Source organism: Pezoporus flaviventris, unplaced genomic scaffold (assembly GCF_033815535.1).
Source record: "Pezoporus flaviventris isolate CSIRO_AGI_PZ_B2104156 unplaced genomic scaffold, CSIRO_AGI_Pfla_v1 ptg000046l, whole genome shotgun sequence".
NCBI lineage: Eukaryota > Metazoa > Chordata > Aves > Psittaciformes > Psittacidae > Pezoporus > Pezoporus flaviventris.
The window spans coordinates 2,101,023-2,119,421 of NW_026892594.1; the positions used below are offsets into that span (position 1 = coordinate 2,101,023).

Sequence of the window (18,399 nt, forward strand, 5' to 3'; positions counted from 1 at the left end):
AGGTGAGTTGAGTGGTTCATAGAATCCCAAACTGATTTGGGTTGAAAACAATCTTAAAGCTCACCCAGCTCCAACCCCTGCCATGGGCAGGGACACCTTCCACTAGAGCAGCTTGCTCCAAGCCCCTGTGTCCAACCTGGCCTTGAACACTGCCAGGGATGGGGCAGCCACAGCTTCTCTGGGCACCCTGTGCCAGCGCCTCGGCACCCTCACAGGGAAGAGCTTCTGCCTAAGAGCTCATCTCACTCTCCCCTCAGTCTGTTTAAAGCCATTCCCCCTTGTCCTGTTCATCCAAGGTGCTTGAAGTTTTGATTTTCCTCTTTATTTTTTGGTGAGGAGGAGGCAGTTTATCCTGAGAGAAAGGACTCAATTATTCCTGATGTTAGTAAGTGTTATTTCTTAACAGGGTGATGTTGAGTACTATGTGATTTAGGGAGAAAGAGTATTATCTGCAGAAATTGGTATAAAGAATTAATAAAGGTAGTGATTATATAGAAGAGTGGCTTCAATGCTAAACAGCATTCGAAGGAAACTGGTATTTGGAGAAGCAGCACTGGATATCACATCACTCTGTCAGCCAGGTTTTGACTAAGGAATGGTCTCCTGTATCTGTGTCAGTGAAGAGACTGAGGAACCCACTGGCTCCTTTTGGTCTGCTCTGTTATTTGCAAGAGAGGAGAGAATGCTTTACTCAAAGATAAAGCAAACCTCGTACTTCTGAATTAACTGGAACCATCTTTGCTGGCAGTCAGATTACTTTTCCTCCTCAGGTTTTTCATCCCTGACCTCTTGCCCTTGGAACAGTCCTGTTTTTCCCTGTACTTATTGAATTCTTGACTTTACTCACTGGTATTGGAGATGCTACTGGCTCTTGTGTGTGCTACTTGGTGTCTAGTCAAGGAAGTTTATTCTTAGGCTGGCATTGGATTAAGTCTTGGCTACTTGTTACATCCTTCTGTAGTCTCTTGTTTTACTGCGAACAACATATAACACTAAAAAGCTATCAGGGGTGGATACAGTAGGAGTATTACACGGATTTGGAGACCAGTCATGGGAAAAAGCTGTGGCTTTTAGCAGCTCTCATTACCTGTTATTAAAAATGTAGGTGTTAGATTCTGGTGGTTGTTAAAATTTTAAACATTTTGGCAGTTGTCCCTTATGTAATTTCTGATTTGTGAAAATAGTCATAAACATGAGCTTCATCTTGTGCACAGTTTTCAGTTGGTATTACAAGCAGTAATGAAGTGCTAAATATCGGGCTGCAAATACTGAAGTTGCCACATTTTGAAGTTGAACAAAATTGTAGTTGTTTGCTGATAGTTTAATATAAAGCCACTTTTGTTGGAGCTGGAGGAAGATATGTTACATTGCCTTGCAAGTCCCCTTTACTTTCTTCAATGAAATTGTCTTTGCTCTGGAGGCGTGAAAGTGCCCTTAGGTTCATAGAATCATAGAATAGTCAGGGTTGGAAGGACCCATAAGATCATCCAGTTCCAACCCCTGTGCTACAGGCGGGGACACCTCCACTAGACCATGTCACCCAAGGCTCTGTCCTACCTGGCCTTGAACACCGCCATGGATGAAGCATTCAGAACTTCCTTGAGTAACTCATTCTAGCACCTCAGCACCCTCACAGTAAAGAACTTCTTCTTTATATCCAATCTAAACTTCCCCTGTTTCACTTTGAACCCATCACCCCTTGTCCTATCACTACAGTCCCTAATGAAGAGTCCCTCCCCAGCATCCCTATAGGCCCCCTTCAGATACTGGAAGGCTCCTATGAGGTCTCCACGCAGCCTTCTCTTCTCCAGGCTGAACAGCCCCAACTTCCTCAGCCTGTCTTCATACGGGAGGTGCTCCAGCCCCTGATCATCCTCGTGGCCTCCTCTGCACTTGTTCCAACAGCTCCATGTCCTTTTTATGTTGAGGACACCAGAACTGCACACAATGCTCCAGGTGAGGTCTCATGAGAGCAGAGCAGAGGGGCAGGATCACCTCCTTCGACCTGCTGGTCACGCTCCTTTGGATGCAGGCCAGGATACGGTTGCTTTCTGGGCTGTGAGCGCACACTGAAGCAGGCTCATGTTCATTTTCTCATGGACCAACACCCCCAAGTCCTTCTCCTTGGGCTGCTCTGAATCTCTTCTCTGCCCAGCCTGTAGCTGTGCCTGGGATTGCTCCAACCCAGGTGTAGGACCTTGCACTTGGCATGGTTAAACTTCATGAGGTTGGCATCAGCCCACCTCACAAGCGTGTCGAGGTCCCTCTGGATGGCATTCCTTCCCTCCAGCGGATCAACCGAACCACACAGCTTGGTGTCATCGGCAGACTTGCTGAGGGCGCACTCAACCACTGTCCATGTCAGCGACAGATGTTGAACAGATGCCACCTTTGTGGTGCATGTATTTGAAATGTGCACGTTGGCTACTTCTAATCTGACTTGTGTTCTACCATGAATCAACCAGGCTGGAAAAGCCCTTTAAGCTCATCCAGTCCAACCTTACCCCAGCCCTGCCAAGGCCACCACTAACCCATGGTGCTGAGGGCCTTGCCTCCACGCTGTGTGAACACTTGCAGGGACGGTGACTGCAGCCCTGCCCTGGGCAGCCTGTTCCAATGCCTGAGCACCCTCTGGGGAAGGAATTGTTCCTCAGCTCCATCTAAACCTGCCCTGGTGCAGCTTGAGGCCGTTTCCTCTTGTCCCATCCCTTGTTCCTTGGGAGCAGAGCCCAGCCCCTCCTGGCTCCATCCTCCTCTCAGGCAGTTGTGGCGAGGGTTAAGGTACCCCCAGGCCTATTCTTCTTCAGACTAATAACTTTACATGTATGTTGCTTTGTTACTAATGCTTGGCTTCCAGAAGGTTTTCTAGAGTAAACATGCTGCTGTATGTGATGTAGGAAACTGGAAACATTATCCTCAAGTCATAAGAAAGTACTTGATGATTCTTCTGCACTTCCCTGAGTCAGTGTGTCTCATTTGCAGCACCTTGTTAACAAACCCTGTGTAAATGCTTTTCCATGTATCCTCCTCCACTCAGCAGTCATGAGACTGAGTGTGCTGTAGTTTGCATCTGAGCTGAATAAACTAATTCAGGAATTACTGTTTTCTCTGCGCTGTTACAAAACATCCATATATCAGCCTGTTGTTAGGATTTGAATATCCAGGAGATTAGGTTTGAATGCACCACAACAGCCGTTAAAGATCCACTTATTTGTCACTGCTGGCTTTTTTGTACCTAGTTGGAGGTGAATGCTGTCAGGCTGTGCAGAGTTGCAGTGCCCATGTCATTGATAAATAAAATGACTTGATCTGGAGGTGGTTACACTTATTTTTTGCTGAATATTCAGCTTCTACTGGAAAATTTTTGCTCCGTTTAAAATTTAGTGCTAAGTTTTTGGGTTGCTTTAAATGGACTATGTAGAAATCTGGTATTTTACTTTATCTTTCCATGCAACTCCAACCGCTGTGAAGTGCGGTTAATGGGGTCAGCAGATGTATTGATGTGTGTTATCTCTGGGTGAAACACTTTTGTCTTTCCTTTCATTAACCTTTACCTGTCAAAACACGCGTCCCCTGCTTGTTTTTTCACAGTATTGTTGCATTATGGCCTCTTATATAATTTGTTTTTCTCTTCCCTCTTTCCCAGAATAACTTTACAAGTTCTAAACAAACTTTCTCCAAATTAAAGGCACATTTCTCCAGGATAATTCATTTACTTGTTTTCTGCTAACTTGCAAATGGGTTAGTGACAGTGATACAGTTACAGCCCTCCCTGACCATTTATCACAGGTTATCTTCATCCTATTGAACTGGTTTGTGAGGTGAAAATAACTACTGGCATACCCCGCAATGCACTTTGCAATGTACTTTACAGGGACAGTAAGACTGTTGTTGCACTCATAGAAATCTCCCCAAAAGGATGTGTTCAGATTGGATATGGAAGGCTCCTTCCTGGATCTGCTTCAAGCCCTGTCCAACCTGGCTTAAGCCATCAATGAAGCTGTGGGATTTGGGAGAGCTTGTGTCAATGAGAAGGGAGGAGATGCTTTGGGGTAATACCTGCAGATAGGCCAGACTAGGTTTTGGCAGGCCCTGGAGTTAGTGGTTGTGCTGCTGTTCCTTGGCATGCTTTGTTGGCATGTAGTGCAGTCATTTGCACTGTATCAGAAAGCAACATTATTCTTCATGTTGTTACCTATTCCTGTTAGCTTATCCCATCCAGTCACTCATTAGAAGTATTCTTAAGGTAATAAGACCTGTTCCTTATGCTTTGTAGTACATATATGTAAAAGCATGCCCCCCCCCCCCCCCCCCGAAACAGTTGGCATGTGGACCTTTGACATTAAAATTCAATGCTTAGAGCTAGCTTCTCTGAGCCTGTATTACCTCCAGTGGGAAGGTATGTGGAATACCCTCACCAGATGGGCTTTCTGATTCAGAGTGATGAGCATCTTTAGGAATCTTCTTATTCCTGTCCAAAGCAGTTGCAATCCAGAGCTGTAATTGGGTAAAATGGACTTTTCAGGGCCACTGATAGTGTGCAATCTCAGCAGGAGAATCCTCTTTAAAGATAATGGTGGTGGATGAACTGAACATCAGAATTGGCTATTTATGTAGCCTTGTTAGTAGGGAGAGTCCCATTTGGGAGTGCAGGCCTGTGCAATAGCAGTAATTCTTAGCAATTAGTAGTGACTTCTAAATGTAAAACTAAAGAGCTGTTTTAGTTGGTAAACCTTTTACCCAGCTATTATGTGTTGAGTTTATAAACCCTTTTACCTTGCTATTATGTGTGGAAATATGTGATTACTGCACTGTCCTCTCTAGTGGTGGATGTTAATTGAAATGCATGTGGAGAAAGAGAATTCAGGGTTTATTTTGCTCAAGCAAATAAGAGATTCCAGGAAATCTCCCCATCCTGTCAGGTAAAACAGCTTTACAGTAAGCTTATGAACTGTAAAGATGAGGAATGGGGCAACTTCAACTGTCCTGAAAGAACATTGCATTTAATCCTGTTGATAGCAGAATTTAAATCCTTCCCATCATTGCTTACAATGTATTTATTTTAAATATTGAGTTGCAGGATCCTGATGCTTTTATTCACTGTATTCAGCAAGAAAAGCCTTAGTGTATGTATGGTAGGAATTCCTAGCACAGACAGCTGGAGTAGCAAGTCTGTGCACTGTTGTAGTCAGTCTGAGGGTATTGTAAAGGTATGTGATAGTTCTGCTTCATTATTACTGTTTATTTAGTTATTTAAATGGAACAGGAGGCCAAAATGACTTGTGGCCAATACCTGCTGAAGTAACTTATTTCTTAGCATAGAACCCCAGGCTGGGAAGGACCTTACCTGCTGTAATCTCTAGAGGCAAAGCATGTTCTAGACTAGATGTCCTAATACCCTGTCCTAGATGAATCTTAACAGTGTCCAATGCTGGGAAATCCCTAGGGAGGTGATTCCAGTGGCTGATTGTTCTCATCAAGCTGTGGCTGCCCCATCCCTGGCAGTGTTCAAGGCCAGGTTGGACACAGGGGCTTGGAGCAACCTGCTCTAGTGGAAGCAGCAGGTCGAAGGAGGTGATCCTGCCCCTTTACTCTGCCCTTGTGAGACCTCACCTGAAGCATCGTGTACAGTTCTGGTGTCCTCAACATAAAAAGGACATGGAACTGTTGGAACAAGTGCAGAGGAGGCCACGAGGATGATCAGGGACTGGAGCACCTCCTGTATGGAGACAGGCTGAGAAAGTTGGAGCTGTTCAGCCTGGAGAAGAGAAGCTGCGTGGAGACCTCAGAGCAGCTTCCAGTGTCTGAAGGGGGCCTATAGGGATGCTGAGGAGGGACTCTTCATTAGGGACTGTAGTGACAGGACAAGGGGTAACGGGTTAAAACTGAAACAGGGGAAGTTTAGATTGGATATAAGGAGGAAATTCTTTCCTGTTAGGGTGGTGAGGCACTGGAATGGGTTGCCCTGGGAAGTTGTGAATGCTCCATCCCTGGTGGTGTTCAAGACCAGGTTGCATGAGGCCTTGGGTGATATGGTTTAGTGTGAGGTGTCCCTGCCCACGGCAGGGGGATTGGAACTAGATGATCTTAAGGTCCTTTCCAACCCAAACTGTTCTATGATTCTGTGATTCTAAGGTGTCCCTGCCATGGCAGGGGGTTGGAACTGGAGGAGCTTTAAGGTCTCTTCCAACCCAAACCATTCCATGATTCTGTGATACTCTATGAGGATCTGTAGCAGAAGAGCTCATATTTATTTCTTGTTAAGCCACCAGTGACTGGAATTGCTAGCTGTGCAGGCTCTTGGGTGCAGCAGGGTGGCCTTCTCTGGCGCTGAGCTTTGCTCCTATGTCCTTACTTTTTATTTCCTACCACTTTATTCTGTGCTCCATTTCTCCTTTGTATCTTGGTTAACAAGATCTAATTTTAAGTTTTAGCCTCAGGATTTTCTACTTATTAATTTCCTTTCTGTGGCTTGTGTACATCCATTTCTTCACTTGATATTTCTGCTTGCTTATCAGAATGTAACCTTGGCCAGGCTGGGGAGTAATGAAATGAATTATTTTTGTTAAATACAGCTGGTAAGCACAGGCAGATAGAACCCAATTCAAAGAATCCCAGGGGAAGACCTTGTAATCCTGCTTTCCCTTCATTTTTTTCCAGCCCCCTCATAAGTTTGTTGTTGGGATTTACTGCTAAAGCTACATCAGTAACAGGATACCGAAAAAAGAAGGTTCCAAATAGAACATGAACTAACTTTGCTTTGTTATTTCGAGCTCCTGCACCATCTTGTGACTAATTTAAATGAGTATAAATTGATTAATCCCCACATTTACATTGTAAAATAGAGAATGTAATGTATGCAAGTGCCTTTGGAAACTAAAATATGAACTATTGGTATATTATGCAAATTTAATGGCATTGTTTTCATATTTCATTATCCTTTGAGCTGCTTCAAGTATTGCTGCGTATGGCCAGTAGTGAACAGTTCATAGAGATTTGTCCTTGGAGGTGTGTTTTGTGTTTGCACTGACTCCATGGTGGTAGGAAGTGCCTCTAAGTGTGAATTTCAATGCGAGAGTTGCTATGTGTGATGGTAGTTGAATTTTTATGAGTCTGAAATTAGAGTTTATTCTTCTGAAAATAATAATTATATTTGAAGAACCTAAGCAGTTTAAATGGTGACCCTGCCTTGATCTGTGGCTCATAATAAATATGGTAAATGAAGACTTTTCTCTCAGCTTGTCTTTATAGAACTGGGCTTGTTCAGCCTGGAGAAGAGAAGGCTCTAGGCTGCTCTTAGAGCAGCTCCCAGTGGCTAAAGGGGCTGCAAGAAACCTGGAGAGGGGCTTTGGACGAGGGCCTGCAGGGCCAGGCCAAGGGGAATGGCTTTAACCTGCCAGAGGGGAGACTGAGATGAGCTCTTAGGCAGAAGCTCTTCCCTGTGAGGGTGCTGAGGCGCTGGCACAGGGTGCCCAGAGAAGCTGTGGCTGCCCCACCCCTGTCAGTGTTCAAGGCCAGGTTGGACACAGGGGCTTGGAGCAAGCTGCTCTAGTGGAAGGTGTCCCTGCCCATGGCAGGGGGTTGGAACTGAATGAACCTTAAGGTCCCTTCCAACTCAAACCATTACATGATATGTGTAATAAAGTCACTCATGACAGTGACTGTTCTGGCACATGTAGACACTTGTTTCTGATAGTTCAGTTGTACATACACCAGTGAACTTCCTTTGAGTTTCCAGGGGGTTCCTCTGCTCTTGAGAGAGGCAGGGAAAGAAACAGGTACTTTGGTCTATAAAATCCAGGAATAAGTTAATTGCTTTATCTTTATTGTGGTGGGATGAAGGGATGGTTTGTTATTTTTTCCATTGAGTGCAAAGGCTAATTTGGACTTTTCTGAGGGTTGAAGACCAGATACAACAGTTTGAAAATCATTACATTCTGTTTTACTCTTGTATGCCAGGAATACTGATGTACAGTCACAGCACTTCCTTGTTTCCTTTTCTGTGCTGCTACCTGCAAATCAGGCTCTTTGAAAAATAAGAATGAAGGAAGGAAGAGTATATTTAATGGTGTCATTGATGCACCACCTCATTTCAGCACACTAAATCCATTTGCTGTGGTTTTAATCCACATTGAAATCAGTTTGATTTCAGAACTGGACGTCTTCTGTTTTCTTTCGTGTGCAGGGAATATTTATATGGCTTTCTTAAAAGCTTGTGTTTTAGGTGTCCAGGATAAGAGTTCCTTGCCACTGTTACTGGTACCCAAAGCTAACTGAAGTCCTTGATTCTCCCAGTGAATTTTGTGCTCATAAAAGTGACCTGATTGACAGCTCTGAGCTGGAGCTTTGAGTCCACACAGGTAGCATGGGTAGGTGCAGATGGACTCTCTTGCATTGATTTACCAGGGCATGTTAACCTACACCACAAGCAACCTATTTCAGGGGTGAAAGAAGTTTTGTTGCCATGGTCAGCTACTTGAGGTAACTTAGACAACATTTTCTTGTTGTTTAATGGAATAAGAAAAAAAAGTGTATACTTATTTTCCTGGTCTAGAGGAAATTATTGTATGGTACTATTTAGTTGGCTACTTTCTAAATGAAGATTAATGAATTTGATATTTTGTCTCTTCTCTGCTGTTCAACTTAAATGACCACTGATGCTGATGGGTTTTGTGTGATATATGGCCCAAACTGGAGTGGTTATTAACTAGAATGAGTAAACTGAGGGTATTTGTATGTTATGCATTTTAAATTGCAGTGTGGGTGGTCAGAGCGTGTTAACTGTGGAAAGACCCATAATGTGTTCATGAGCGCATGGCTTGACGCTGTGGAGGTACCAGGTTGCTGACACATGCTTCCTGATTCAATATTTATGACTGTTAATGTGCAGTTTGGAATTTCCTTGGGACATCTTCATTAACTTTAATGTCTCCAAAGCTGCAGTTGCCCTGCTGGCTTCTGAGGCAGATGATGGGTTTGGAGACGGCCCGAAGGTACGTTGTCCCAAGTGAGCTGGTTAATGTTCATACTTAATGTGCAAAGGGACAGGAGAGATGCTTGGTTGTATCATATCGATGGTTTGAATGCGCTGATGCTCTGTTGTCAATACCAGATGCTACAGAGGTGAATGCAAGGAATTCTGCATTAAATAATTAGGAAGTAGTTTTTCCAGCAAGAAGGAAATGTTCATCTTCAGTTCTGGGTCCCTCATTACAAGAGAGACATTGAAGTGGTGGAGCGGGGCCAGAGAAGGGCAGCGGAGCTGGTGCAGGGCCTGGAGCACAAGTGTGATGGGGAAGGGCTGAGGGACCTGGGGGGTTCAGTGTGGAGAAGAGAAGGCTCAGGGGGGACCTGATGGCTCCCTCCAAGTGCCTGAGAGGAGGATGGAGCCAGGAGGGGCTGGGCTCTGCTCCCAAGGAACAAGGGATGGGACAAGAGGAAACGGCCTCAAGCTGCACCAGGGCAGGTTTAGATGGAGCTGAGGAACAATTCCTTCCCCAGAGGGTGCTCAGGCATTGGAACAGGCTGCCCAGGGCAGGGCTGCAGTCACCGTCCCTGCAAGTGTTCACACAGCGTGGAGACGAGGCCTCAGTGCCATGGGTTAGTGGTGGCCTTGGCAGTGCTGGGGAAGGGTTGGACTGGAGGAGCTTAAAGGGCTTTTCCAACCCTGTTAATTCTGTGTTTCTGGCATTACCTAGTACATAGCTTGAAACTGTGCTAAGTAATGTAGGCTGTTGGTGATCTTTTGTGTTCTGTCCCACACTGCTCTTGAGCTTGCTGTTCTTGACTTCAGGGAAGATTTTGTCACTAGATTGTCCCCTGTGTGTGTCAAATACTGGAAAAAAAAAGTGTTAAAAGCTGCACTCTCAGCTTGGTTGTGAGCTTCCGTAAGTGTGTGATGCAAAACTGAGTGGAAGCCCAAGGCTGCCTATATTATGTTCTGTTCTGTACCTTCTCTCCTGTGTTGAGCCATTTCAGGGTTTCTTTCCAGTATTCCTGTGTGGTTTATAGAATCATTGAACAGTTAGGGTTGGAAAGGACCTTAAGATCATCCAGTTCCAACCCCCTGCCATGGGCAGGGACACCTCACACTAAACCATCTCACCCAAGGCTTCATTTAGCCTGATCGTGAACACTGCCAGGGACTTTCCTTCATGTTTCCCAAAGGGAGAGTTGTGTGGTAGTGGACATTCACCAGTTGCCTTCTGATAACTTCTAAGTTTATGCATCTGTCTCAGCCAAACCTAAGGGAGGGCTGAAAGATTCAAGGCCCTGACGTTTCTAGAGGTTTGGATAAAACAAAGGCAGGTAGAAAAGAGATAGTAAGATTAAAGCCTTTATGGACACAAGGTCTAAAGCTGCCTGGGCTCTTCCGCTGAAGGCTTATCACCCTGCACATAGAATTATAGAATGGTGTGGGTTGGAAAGGGCCTCAAGATCCTCCAGTTCCCAACCACTGCCATGGGCAGGAGTGCCTCACTGCAGACCATGTTGCCCAAGGCTCTGTCCAGCCTGGCCTTGAACACTGTCAGGGATGGAGCATTTATCACTTCTTTGGGCAGCCTGTTCTGGCAAAGCAACTGCAGCCTGTGCTGTGCATTGCCAAGCCAGGAGGCAGGAGAGATGAAGTTTGGACACTGGAGAGGTGCTCAGGGAAGACGTAGGGACAAGAGAGAACAGCTTGACTTAAAGTGAGTGGTCAGAGAAACATGCAATGGGGATCTGTGAGGAGCCAGCTGAGCTTAGTGCTTCTAATGCAAAAACCCAGACTGACACCTCTCCCTTTTTTCTGTGCTTTGTTTTAAAGACTACATTTTTCTTTCCCATTTGCTTTAAAAGAAAGAAGATGTTAACATAAGCTATGGGACAAAACAGTTTGGAGAACTTTTCTAAGTGATCATTGTGTTAAGTCATAAGTTTTGGTGGAAATGAAAAAGATCCCAGCAAAGCTTATCCTTGGCTTTGTGTGAAAAGCCTGATAAAACACTGTGCTTGAAGTGTGGAGGTGCATCATTTTATATCTATTTTCATATTCTTTCACTCTTTATGTATTTCATACTTAATGTTGGACCTTCTCTTTGCCTTTCTACTTTCTTCCTTCTCATGCCAGGCTGGCCATTAAACAAACGTTCTTTGTGCAGTGCTCAGGACTTACATGTGATTATGGTTGATTTAAAAACCAAGCAGTGTGTAAGATAAAATCACAGTCCGCTTTCCAGTACGTGTGGCTATTCATTTGTCAGCACTGAATTTGTATACCATTGTGCTGCTCAGCTTGTCTGGCCTTATTTTCTCCCTTTTTGAGTCTTCCAGTCTTGATTAAAATGATTTTAGACTATTCATGTGCAAAGTTTAGTCTCAGTTTAGCTATCCCATTTCTAGTGCTTTCTGTCCTCTATTTTGTCTCCGCCTGTTTTTAATCCACGATAGTAATTTACCACTCGTTTTAGAGCTACCCTTTCCTAACAGCCTGTACTCAGTGGCAATGAAAGAGGTAAACCAAATTGCAAATGTATCTTCTTCGTTTTTCTCTTGTTGATGCATTCAGGCACTTAGTTGAAGACTCTGCACTTGGTTTTGTGCATCTCACCCCTGTGTTAGTCCTCTGGGTTGCATCCAAGCCGTGTACTTGGTTGTCATCGTACAATCCCAGACTGGTTTGTGTTGGTAGGGACCTTAAAGCTCATCCAGCTCCAGCCCCTGCCACGGGCAGGGACACCTTCCACTAGAGCAGCTTGCTCCAAGCCCCTGTGCCCAACCTGGCCTTGAACACTGCCAGGGATGGGGCAGCCACAGCTTCTCTGGGCACCCTGTGCCAGCGCCTCAGCACCCTCACAGGGAAGAGCTTCTGCCTAAGAGCTCATCTCAATCTCCCCTCTGGCAGGTTAAAGCCATTCCCCTTTGCCTGTCCCTACAGGCCCTTGTCCAAAGCCCCTCTCCAGGTTGCTTACAGTCCCCATGACCTTCCTTATGATGTGTTTATTTGAAAGCAGAAGTAGCCAGTGCAGCCCCACAGCACTGCAGAGATCCTTGGGTCAAGGAGTGATCTTCTGAAACTTGAGAGGCTGATGGACCTAGAGCTGTTAGTCTTGGAAGTACCCTTCCAGCACGAAGACAAACAAGAGGCATCCACTGAACCAAGGGTGCTTTTAACCTGTAAGGGGGAGCTTTTTCACCACCAGGTCAGTCAGTTGACACACATTGCCTGGAGGGCTTTTGCCGCATCTATCCGCGGAGGTGTTTTTTGTGACAGTAAAGTTTTCTCTCTTTAAGGAGGATGTTTGAGTGGCCTGGAGGCCTTATCTGTGGATGCCGGCGTGGCCTCTGAGAAGCTGCTCTTTGAAAGATGCCCTGTTCACTGGACATTTTCAATAGCAAAGCTGGATGAAAAGGAAAAGGAGAAATGGTTTAGTCTCCTTTTTCCCTTTTTGTAAATGAATTTGCTGACCATTTAGCAAAGTAATTTCTAAAAGATGCTCAACTGTATCTTAACTGAAGTGTCTCTTAATTAACAGCTTAATGCACCTGCCCTTTTGAGAAGAGTTAGTGAAGGTGCCTGCTAATAAATGCAGTTTCCATTAATGATTTTTGAGTATGTGATACTAATGGCAGGTTCCAGCTCTGCAGGTTAGAGGCTGCTTGATGAACTTGTCCATGTTGTATTCCTGATTCCTCAGAGTAACCTTTTTGAGGCTGCAGGTGTCTCCTTTACCTAACAAGTGTTGATAAAGCTTTGGGTGCCACCTTCTTGCTGTAATCTTAGTGTCATGCTGAATGTTTCTATACAGCAACTGTTTTAGAGTGGGAGGAAGAAGGGCTGGAGCAGCTCTGCTCTGGAGCCAGGCTGAGAGAGCTGGGCTGGTTCAGCCTGGAGAAGAGAAGGCTCCTGAAGGGGAGACCTTAGAGCAGCTCCAGTGCCTAAAGGGGCTGCAGGAAAGCTGGAGAGGGGCTTTGGACAAGGGCCTGTAGGGACAGGCCAAGGGGAATGGCTTTAACCTGCCAGAGGGGAGACTGAGCTGAGCTCTTAGGCAGAAGCTCTTCCCTGTGAGGGTGCTGAGGCGCTGGCACAGGGTGCCCAGAGAAGCTGTGGCTGCCCCATCCCTGGCAGTGTTCAAGGCCAGGTTGGACACAGGGGCTTGGAGCAAGCTGCTCTAGTGGAAGGTGTCCCTGCCCGTGGCAGGAGTTGGAACTGGATGAGCTTTAAGGTCCCTTCCAACACAAACCAGTCTGGGATTTTATGAAATGCATCATTCACTTATACTGTAATATTAGATGTAAATGACTATCTTGTAAACTTCTCCAGAGGAGTAGGTGGACAAATAAGAAATGTCAGGTTATTGCATCCCAGAGGCCATCAAAATGGCCAAGTGTCCTTATCTGTTGATCCTCACTGCTTGGTCTCTGAAGATCCAGACAGGAGCTTCATGGGTTTTACCACGTAGTGGTATTCTGTGTCTGCAGTGGTGTTACATGGAGCAGTTTTGTCACTCTTCAGCATTCTACAACCTGCTGCTAGGTCTGAGCATGATAATGAGCCCTCTGCCCCTGCAGCTTGTGGTACTCCGCTGCCATTACCCTGAGGAGAATACTGCTCATCAGACACCTATCAGCATCCACCCTTCACATGCTAAGAGGGCAGAGAAGAGCTATTTCTGGCTATAACACTGGCATTTTAAGCATAGTTCCTATTATAGATCATCTATCTGGATTGTCTTGTGATTGGAATGCTGGAGCTGCATTCATTTTGGCTCTTGGTGGAACATTAAGAGAGCACTGGGATGCAAGTGTGACCTTCCTAAATGGAATTACTTGAAAAACTTCCTGATGTGTCAGCTCTGGGATACATTTACTATGAAGCTGACACTGATTTCAGTATCCTCAAGAACTTAAAATACTCAAGTGTGTGGTGGTGGGAATGGCTATGTAATTTTTGGCAACTGCTCTATACTTATGTATGAGTCATGCTTATTCTGGCAGTGTTGCAGCCACTGGGTTCTAATATTCCAGTAGTTTAATGGTCAGCTGCCTGGTTTAATCTATAGTCTGAGCAGAGATTGCCAACAGAGAGAAATCTTACTGCTTTTATTTAAAACCAGTTCCTTTTTCTGATCCTCTTTCTAATAAATGAGCTTTTCTCATTTTAAATGCTGCTTCTTCCCTCAGAACAAACCCCTCCTACTTGTAGAACTGCAATTTTTCACTGAAACATCATAAAGCTCCCATTTGCCAGCTACGCAATGATATCTTACAATACTGCTGGTGAATGATCTATAGCTCTGCTTTTATTCCCTATTAGTATTTGCCTGATCGATGGCTAACCTGATTGATTAAGGTCAAGTGTCTTTATTGGCTGATGCCTGACTCTTCTCATTATGACTCAAAACGTTTTATGGTCTGTTAGGCTTCTTGTACTCATTTTTGCACAGCAGAAAGATGAACTTCGTGATGTCGATGCCGTGAGCAATACACTTATGCAAGTTTTGGTACTCCAAGGTCCAGTATTAAAAGACATGAAATATTATAGAATCCCAGACTGGTTCGGGTTGGAAGGGACCTTAAAGCTCATCCAGTTCCAACCCCCTGCCACAGGCAGGGACACCTTCCACTAGAGCAGCTTGCTTCAAGCCCCTGTGTCCAACCTGGCCTTGAACACTGCCAGGGATGGGGCAGCCACAGCTTCTCTGGGCACCCTGTGCCAGGGCCTCAGCACCCTCACAGTAAAGAACTTCTTCCGTACATCTAACCTGAACTTCCCGTTTGGGTTTAAATCCATTACTTCTTGTCCTATCACCACAATCCCTTATTGAGGTATTTGGGTTGAGCTGCAGTAAGAAACACTTGATCTCAGGCTTTCAGATTGTTCTGTGAATAAGCTAACTGTGATATTGAATCAGTTGTTTGCTTTTATGACAGCTTAATCATTTCTGAGTGTACAAATGTAGAACCTTAAAACTTCGGCTTGTGATGCTTACTGAGGTATGGGCAGATGAATACTTGCTGTAGTACAGAAACAGGATCCATGTGATAGCCTGTTGTTTTGCTCCCCTTTTTTCTGCTCTGATGATACCATTTGAACTGAGTAGCTGATCTTTGGAAACATAGCTCCATGTCTTCTCAAGCAGAGTATCCTCACATAGCCTCAGAGCAGGGAATAATGGAGCAGTGTTAATAGTTAGTAGAGATATTCCCAATAAAATGGGGTTTTGCATTTTCATCTGGTGTTTGTGATCATAATCTGTTGAAGATTCATATTTACCTCTGAATTTTCACATATATTAATGTATTTTTAGCCTGGGATCTCACTTGCTGTTAGCAAGTGATCCCCCACCATTCCCCAAGGCAACTCTTTCTGTCATCTAAGCCTTGGCTGCATCTGCCAGATGGATATCGATTCCTTCTACTTGACTTAAGATGTTTATAACTGAATTACTTGGCCAAGACTCCCATATAGTTGATGAAGCTGCTTCATTCATTCATAAAATTCACTATTTCATAAGTCTACATTAGGATGCAAAGAATTGAACACTGGAATCTATTAACTCTAATGGGAACCTGGGCTAATGATGTTGGATAATATTTGCAGATAAAGCCAGCTTCTGGAGCAGAGGTCATTTCATGTCTCTAGTTTTTAAAACCTTGTTGCTGCCTAATGTAAGACAACTGGTTCCAAAAGGGGGCCCTAAAATCTGTCCGTTATGCTTTCTAATCACTAGAACTCTGGAAGACACTTTTTCTTTAGCTGTATTTGTCAAAGAAAAAGGAAATGAATGGTTTATCTGCTGCAATTAGATGGTAGCTTGGTGGTTGGAGCTTTCCACTGAACTCAAACCTGTCCATCTTAAGAGCATCTAAATTCCAGGTGTTCTACTTTCGGGGCAAATACTGTAACTATCAGCTTGGTACAAAAAGGAGGTGATGGCTTTTGCCCCTCAGCCCTAGTATCTCCACAGGTTTCCAACTGGCAACAGTTGTTGAATGCTGTCTCTATGCATGAATACTTTATACCAATGTCATCTCTGGGGGCACTGCTTGTTGTATTGCAATTGCTTCATGTTATAGTGCTTGAAAAAGTGGTTGTCTGGTTTCGAGTTATGTAAGGAAGCGGTTTTGTTACTGATTCTGAAGGCAGATGAGGGTTGTATTGCCCTGAATTCAACATCTATATCACACTCAAGTGATTGGCATTTTAGAGTGAGATTACATGTTTTAGCAGTAGGACCTTGAGGTCAGCCCATGTGAACCTCATGGAGTTAAACAAGGCCAAGTCCAAGGTTCTATACCTGGGTAGGGGAAAACCCCAGCACAAGCAAAGGCTGGGGAAGACTGGACTGAGAGCAGCCTTGAGGAGAAGGATGTGGGGATGCTGGGTGAGGAGAAGCTCCCCATGACCCCCCCTTCAGTGTGCAATTGAGTCCAGAACCCCAATGTGTGCTGGGCTGCACCCCCAGAGCATGAGCAGCAGCTCAGGGAGGGGATCCTGCCCCTCTGCTGCGCTCTGGGGAGAACCCCCTGCAGTCCTGATCCAGCTCTGGGGCAGCAGCACAAGAGGGACGTGGAGCTGTTGGAGCGAGTGCAGAGGAGGCCATGGAGATGCTGCGAGGGCTGGAGCAGCTCTGCTCTGGAGCCAGGCTGAGAGAGCTGGGCTGGGTCAGCCTGGAGAAGAGAAGGCTCCTGAAGGGGAGACCTTAGAGCAGCTCCAGTGTCTAAAGGGGCTGCAGGAAAGCTGGAGAGGGGCTTGGGACAAGGGCCTGTAGGGATATAGGACCTGGGGGAATGATGGAGGTTTATGCCTTTCCAGTGAAGTTGGCATAACTTATGGCTATCAAGCTATTATATGTTCCCGATAGGAAAATGTTATTCTTTCCTACTAGATGACTATTTTCTTTCTCCTTTCTTTACTTCCTGCTCTGTGTGTGTCACTTAATATTTGATAGAGAGAAAACATCTCCAAAGTTTTTCTTTGTTGGCTTTTTCTTAGGTTGAAACAACTTTTCACGATGTTTTCGTCTCAGAATCTATGGAAACTTTTATTACCACAATTTCTATTACAGGGAGTAACTACAAACTACTACTGATCTCTTTGGCTCAGAAATATGCAATTGCTTATGGATGTGGAGATAGTGAATACTGCATGGTATCAGTGTGGTGGTTTGTATGACTGAGCCCTTGAATATCAAAGAGTTGGGAATGGACTTGGTTTGTGTTTCAAAACCTTGTTGAATGGACTTTGGTAGCTTTACAGGTGTCTTTCAATTGTGTAGGGTTAGTGGCTCTCATGCTTTCCTACTTCTCTATTGAAAAGTTTGTTCATACACTTGAAGTTGCTTCTGAGTTCTTAACCAGCCTTTCAACTGGTTCATCTGACATCATCTAAGTGAAGAAAAGATTCTTTCCATGCCTGCTTGTTTAAACCAGATTGGGAGAATTTGAGGCAAAATCTGTTTTCTAACAGGGAGTATGGATATCTAGGATGCTATAAATACCTTGTTGGGTAAAATATATGTCTAAAAGTACTTGATTAATTGCACAGGAAGATGTTTCTCTTGGTTCCATATGAATAGAACCCAGAATCTTATGACTCTACTGTTTAGGTCTCAGTTGCATCCTCCCCAATTTTACTTTATAAAGGCATATTTCATGAGAAAAATGTATTTAACATATACTGTATGGTTTTTAGTCTTTGAAAGATTCTGCTGAGAGGAAAGTTGTTAAATAAGGGTAGTTTTTAAAGGCAGTCTAGTGTATCTTAAGTTTGAAAGGTGGTTAAACCACAAGAAAGCATTGCAGCTGCTTTAGAAAGAAGAAAATAAACCAGAGCGCTGTATTATGCAGTTTTTTCTGTAATTAGAAAGATGTTGTGTTAACATTTCTCTTCATTTTCTTTTAATTGTAGTTATCGATGAACAACTGAAGAAGAGAATAGCTGAAGAACTGGCATTAGAGCGAGCCAGGAGGGATTCTGAAGCTCAAAAGAGAAGGTTGGTTTGTTAATCAGTCTTGAACACAAATGTGTACTCAATGCTTTTATTACTGTTATTTATTTACTTACTGTAAGCAGTTGAATTCTGTGCCCTGAGACAAAGCGGTAGGTAAGACCTTTGGCTAATACAGCAGGTTTTGATCTTAAATACATGTTAAAACAACAACTTAACTGAAGTTTCCTTGCAAGAGCTGATACAAAATGTGGCTTTTGACCTCATGAGCCTGACTCTTTTTGCAGTCTCTCAAACTCAATCTTTGATTTTCTTTTGAGTCCAAATGCTCACTTTGTGGTATAGAGATGGAAATAGCTTGAGAGCAATGCAGAGGTGGGTTACCTGTAACCCATCCGTGTGATCAAAAGGTATCTCCTAACAGCAATAGAAATGGTAGTTCTTTCTGTGAATTCTAAGTATTTCT

General features: G+C 44.3%; 1 protein-coding gene across 4 annotated transcripts in view; it reads left to right on the forward strand.

Moving 5' to 3' along the window:
- CHCHD3 (coiled-coil-helix-coiled-coil-helix domain containing 3) overlaps positions 1-18,399 on the forward strand; it is a 167,920-nt gene that overhangs the window by 11,392 nt on the left and 138,129 nt on the right. For all 4 annotated transcript variants that reach the window (XM_061467975.1, XM_061467976.1, XM_061467977.1 and 1 more), the window contains exon 3: positions 17,894-17,978. In XM_061467975.1, the coding sequence (XP_061323959.1) occupies positions 17,894-17,978 (85 nt within the window). The remainder of the gene's footprint in view (positions 1-17,893; positions 17,979-18,399) is intronic.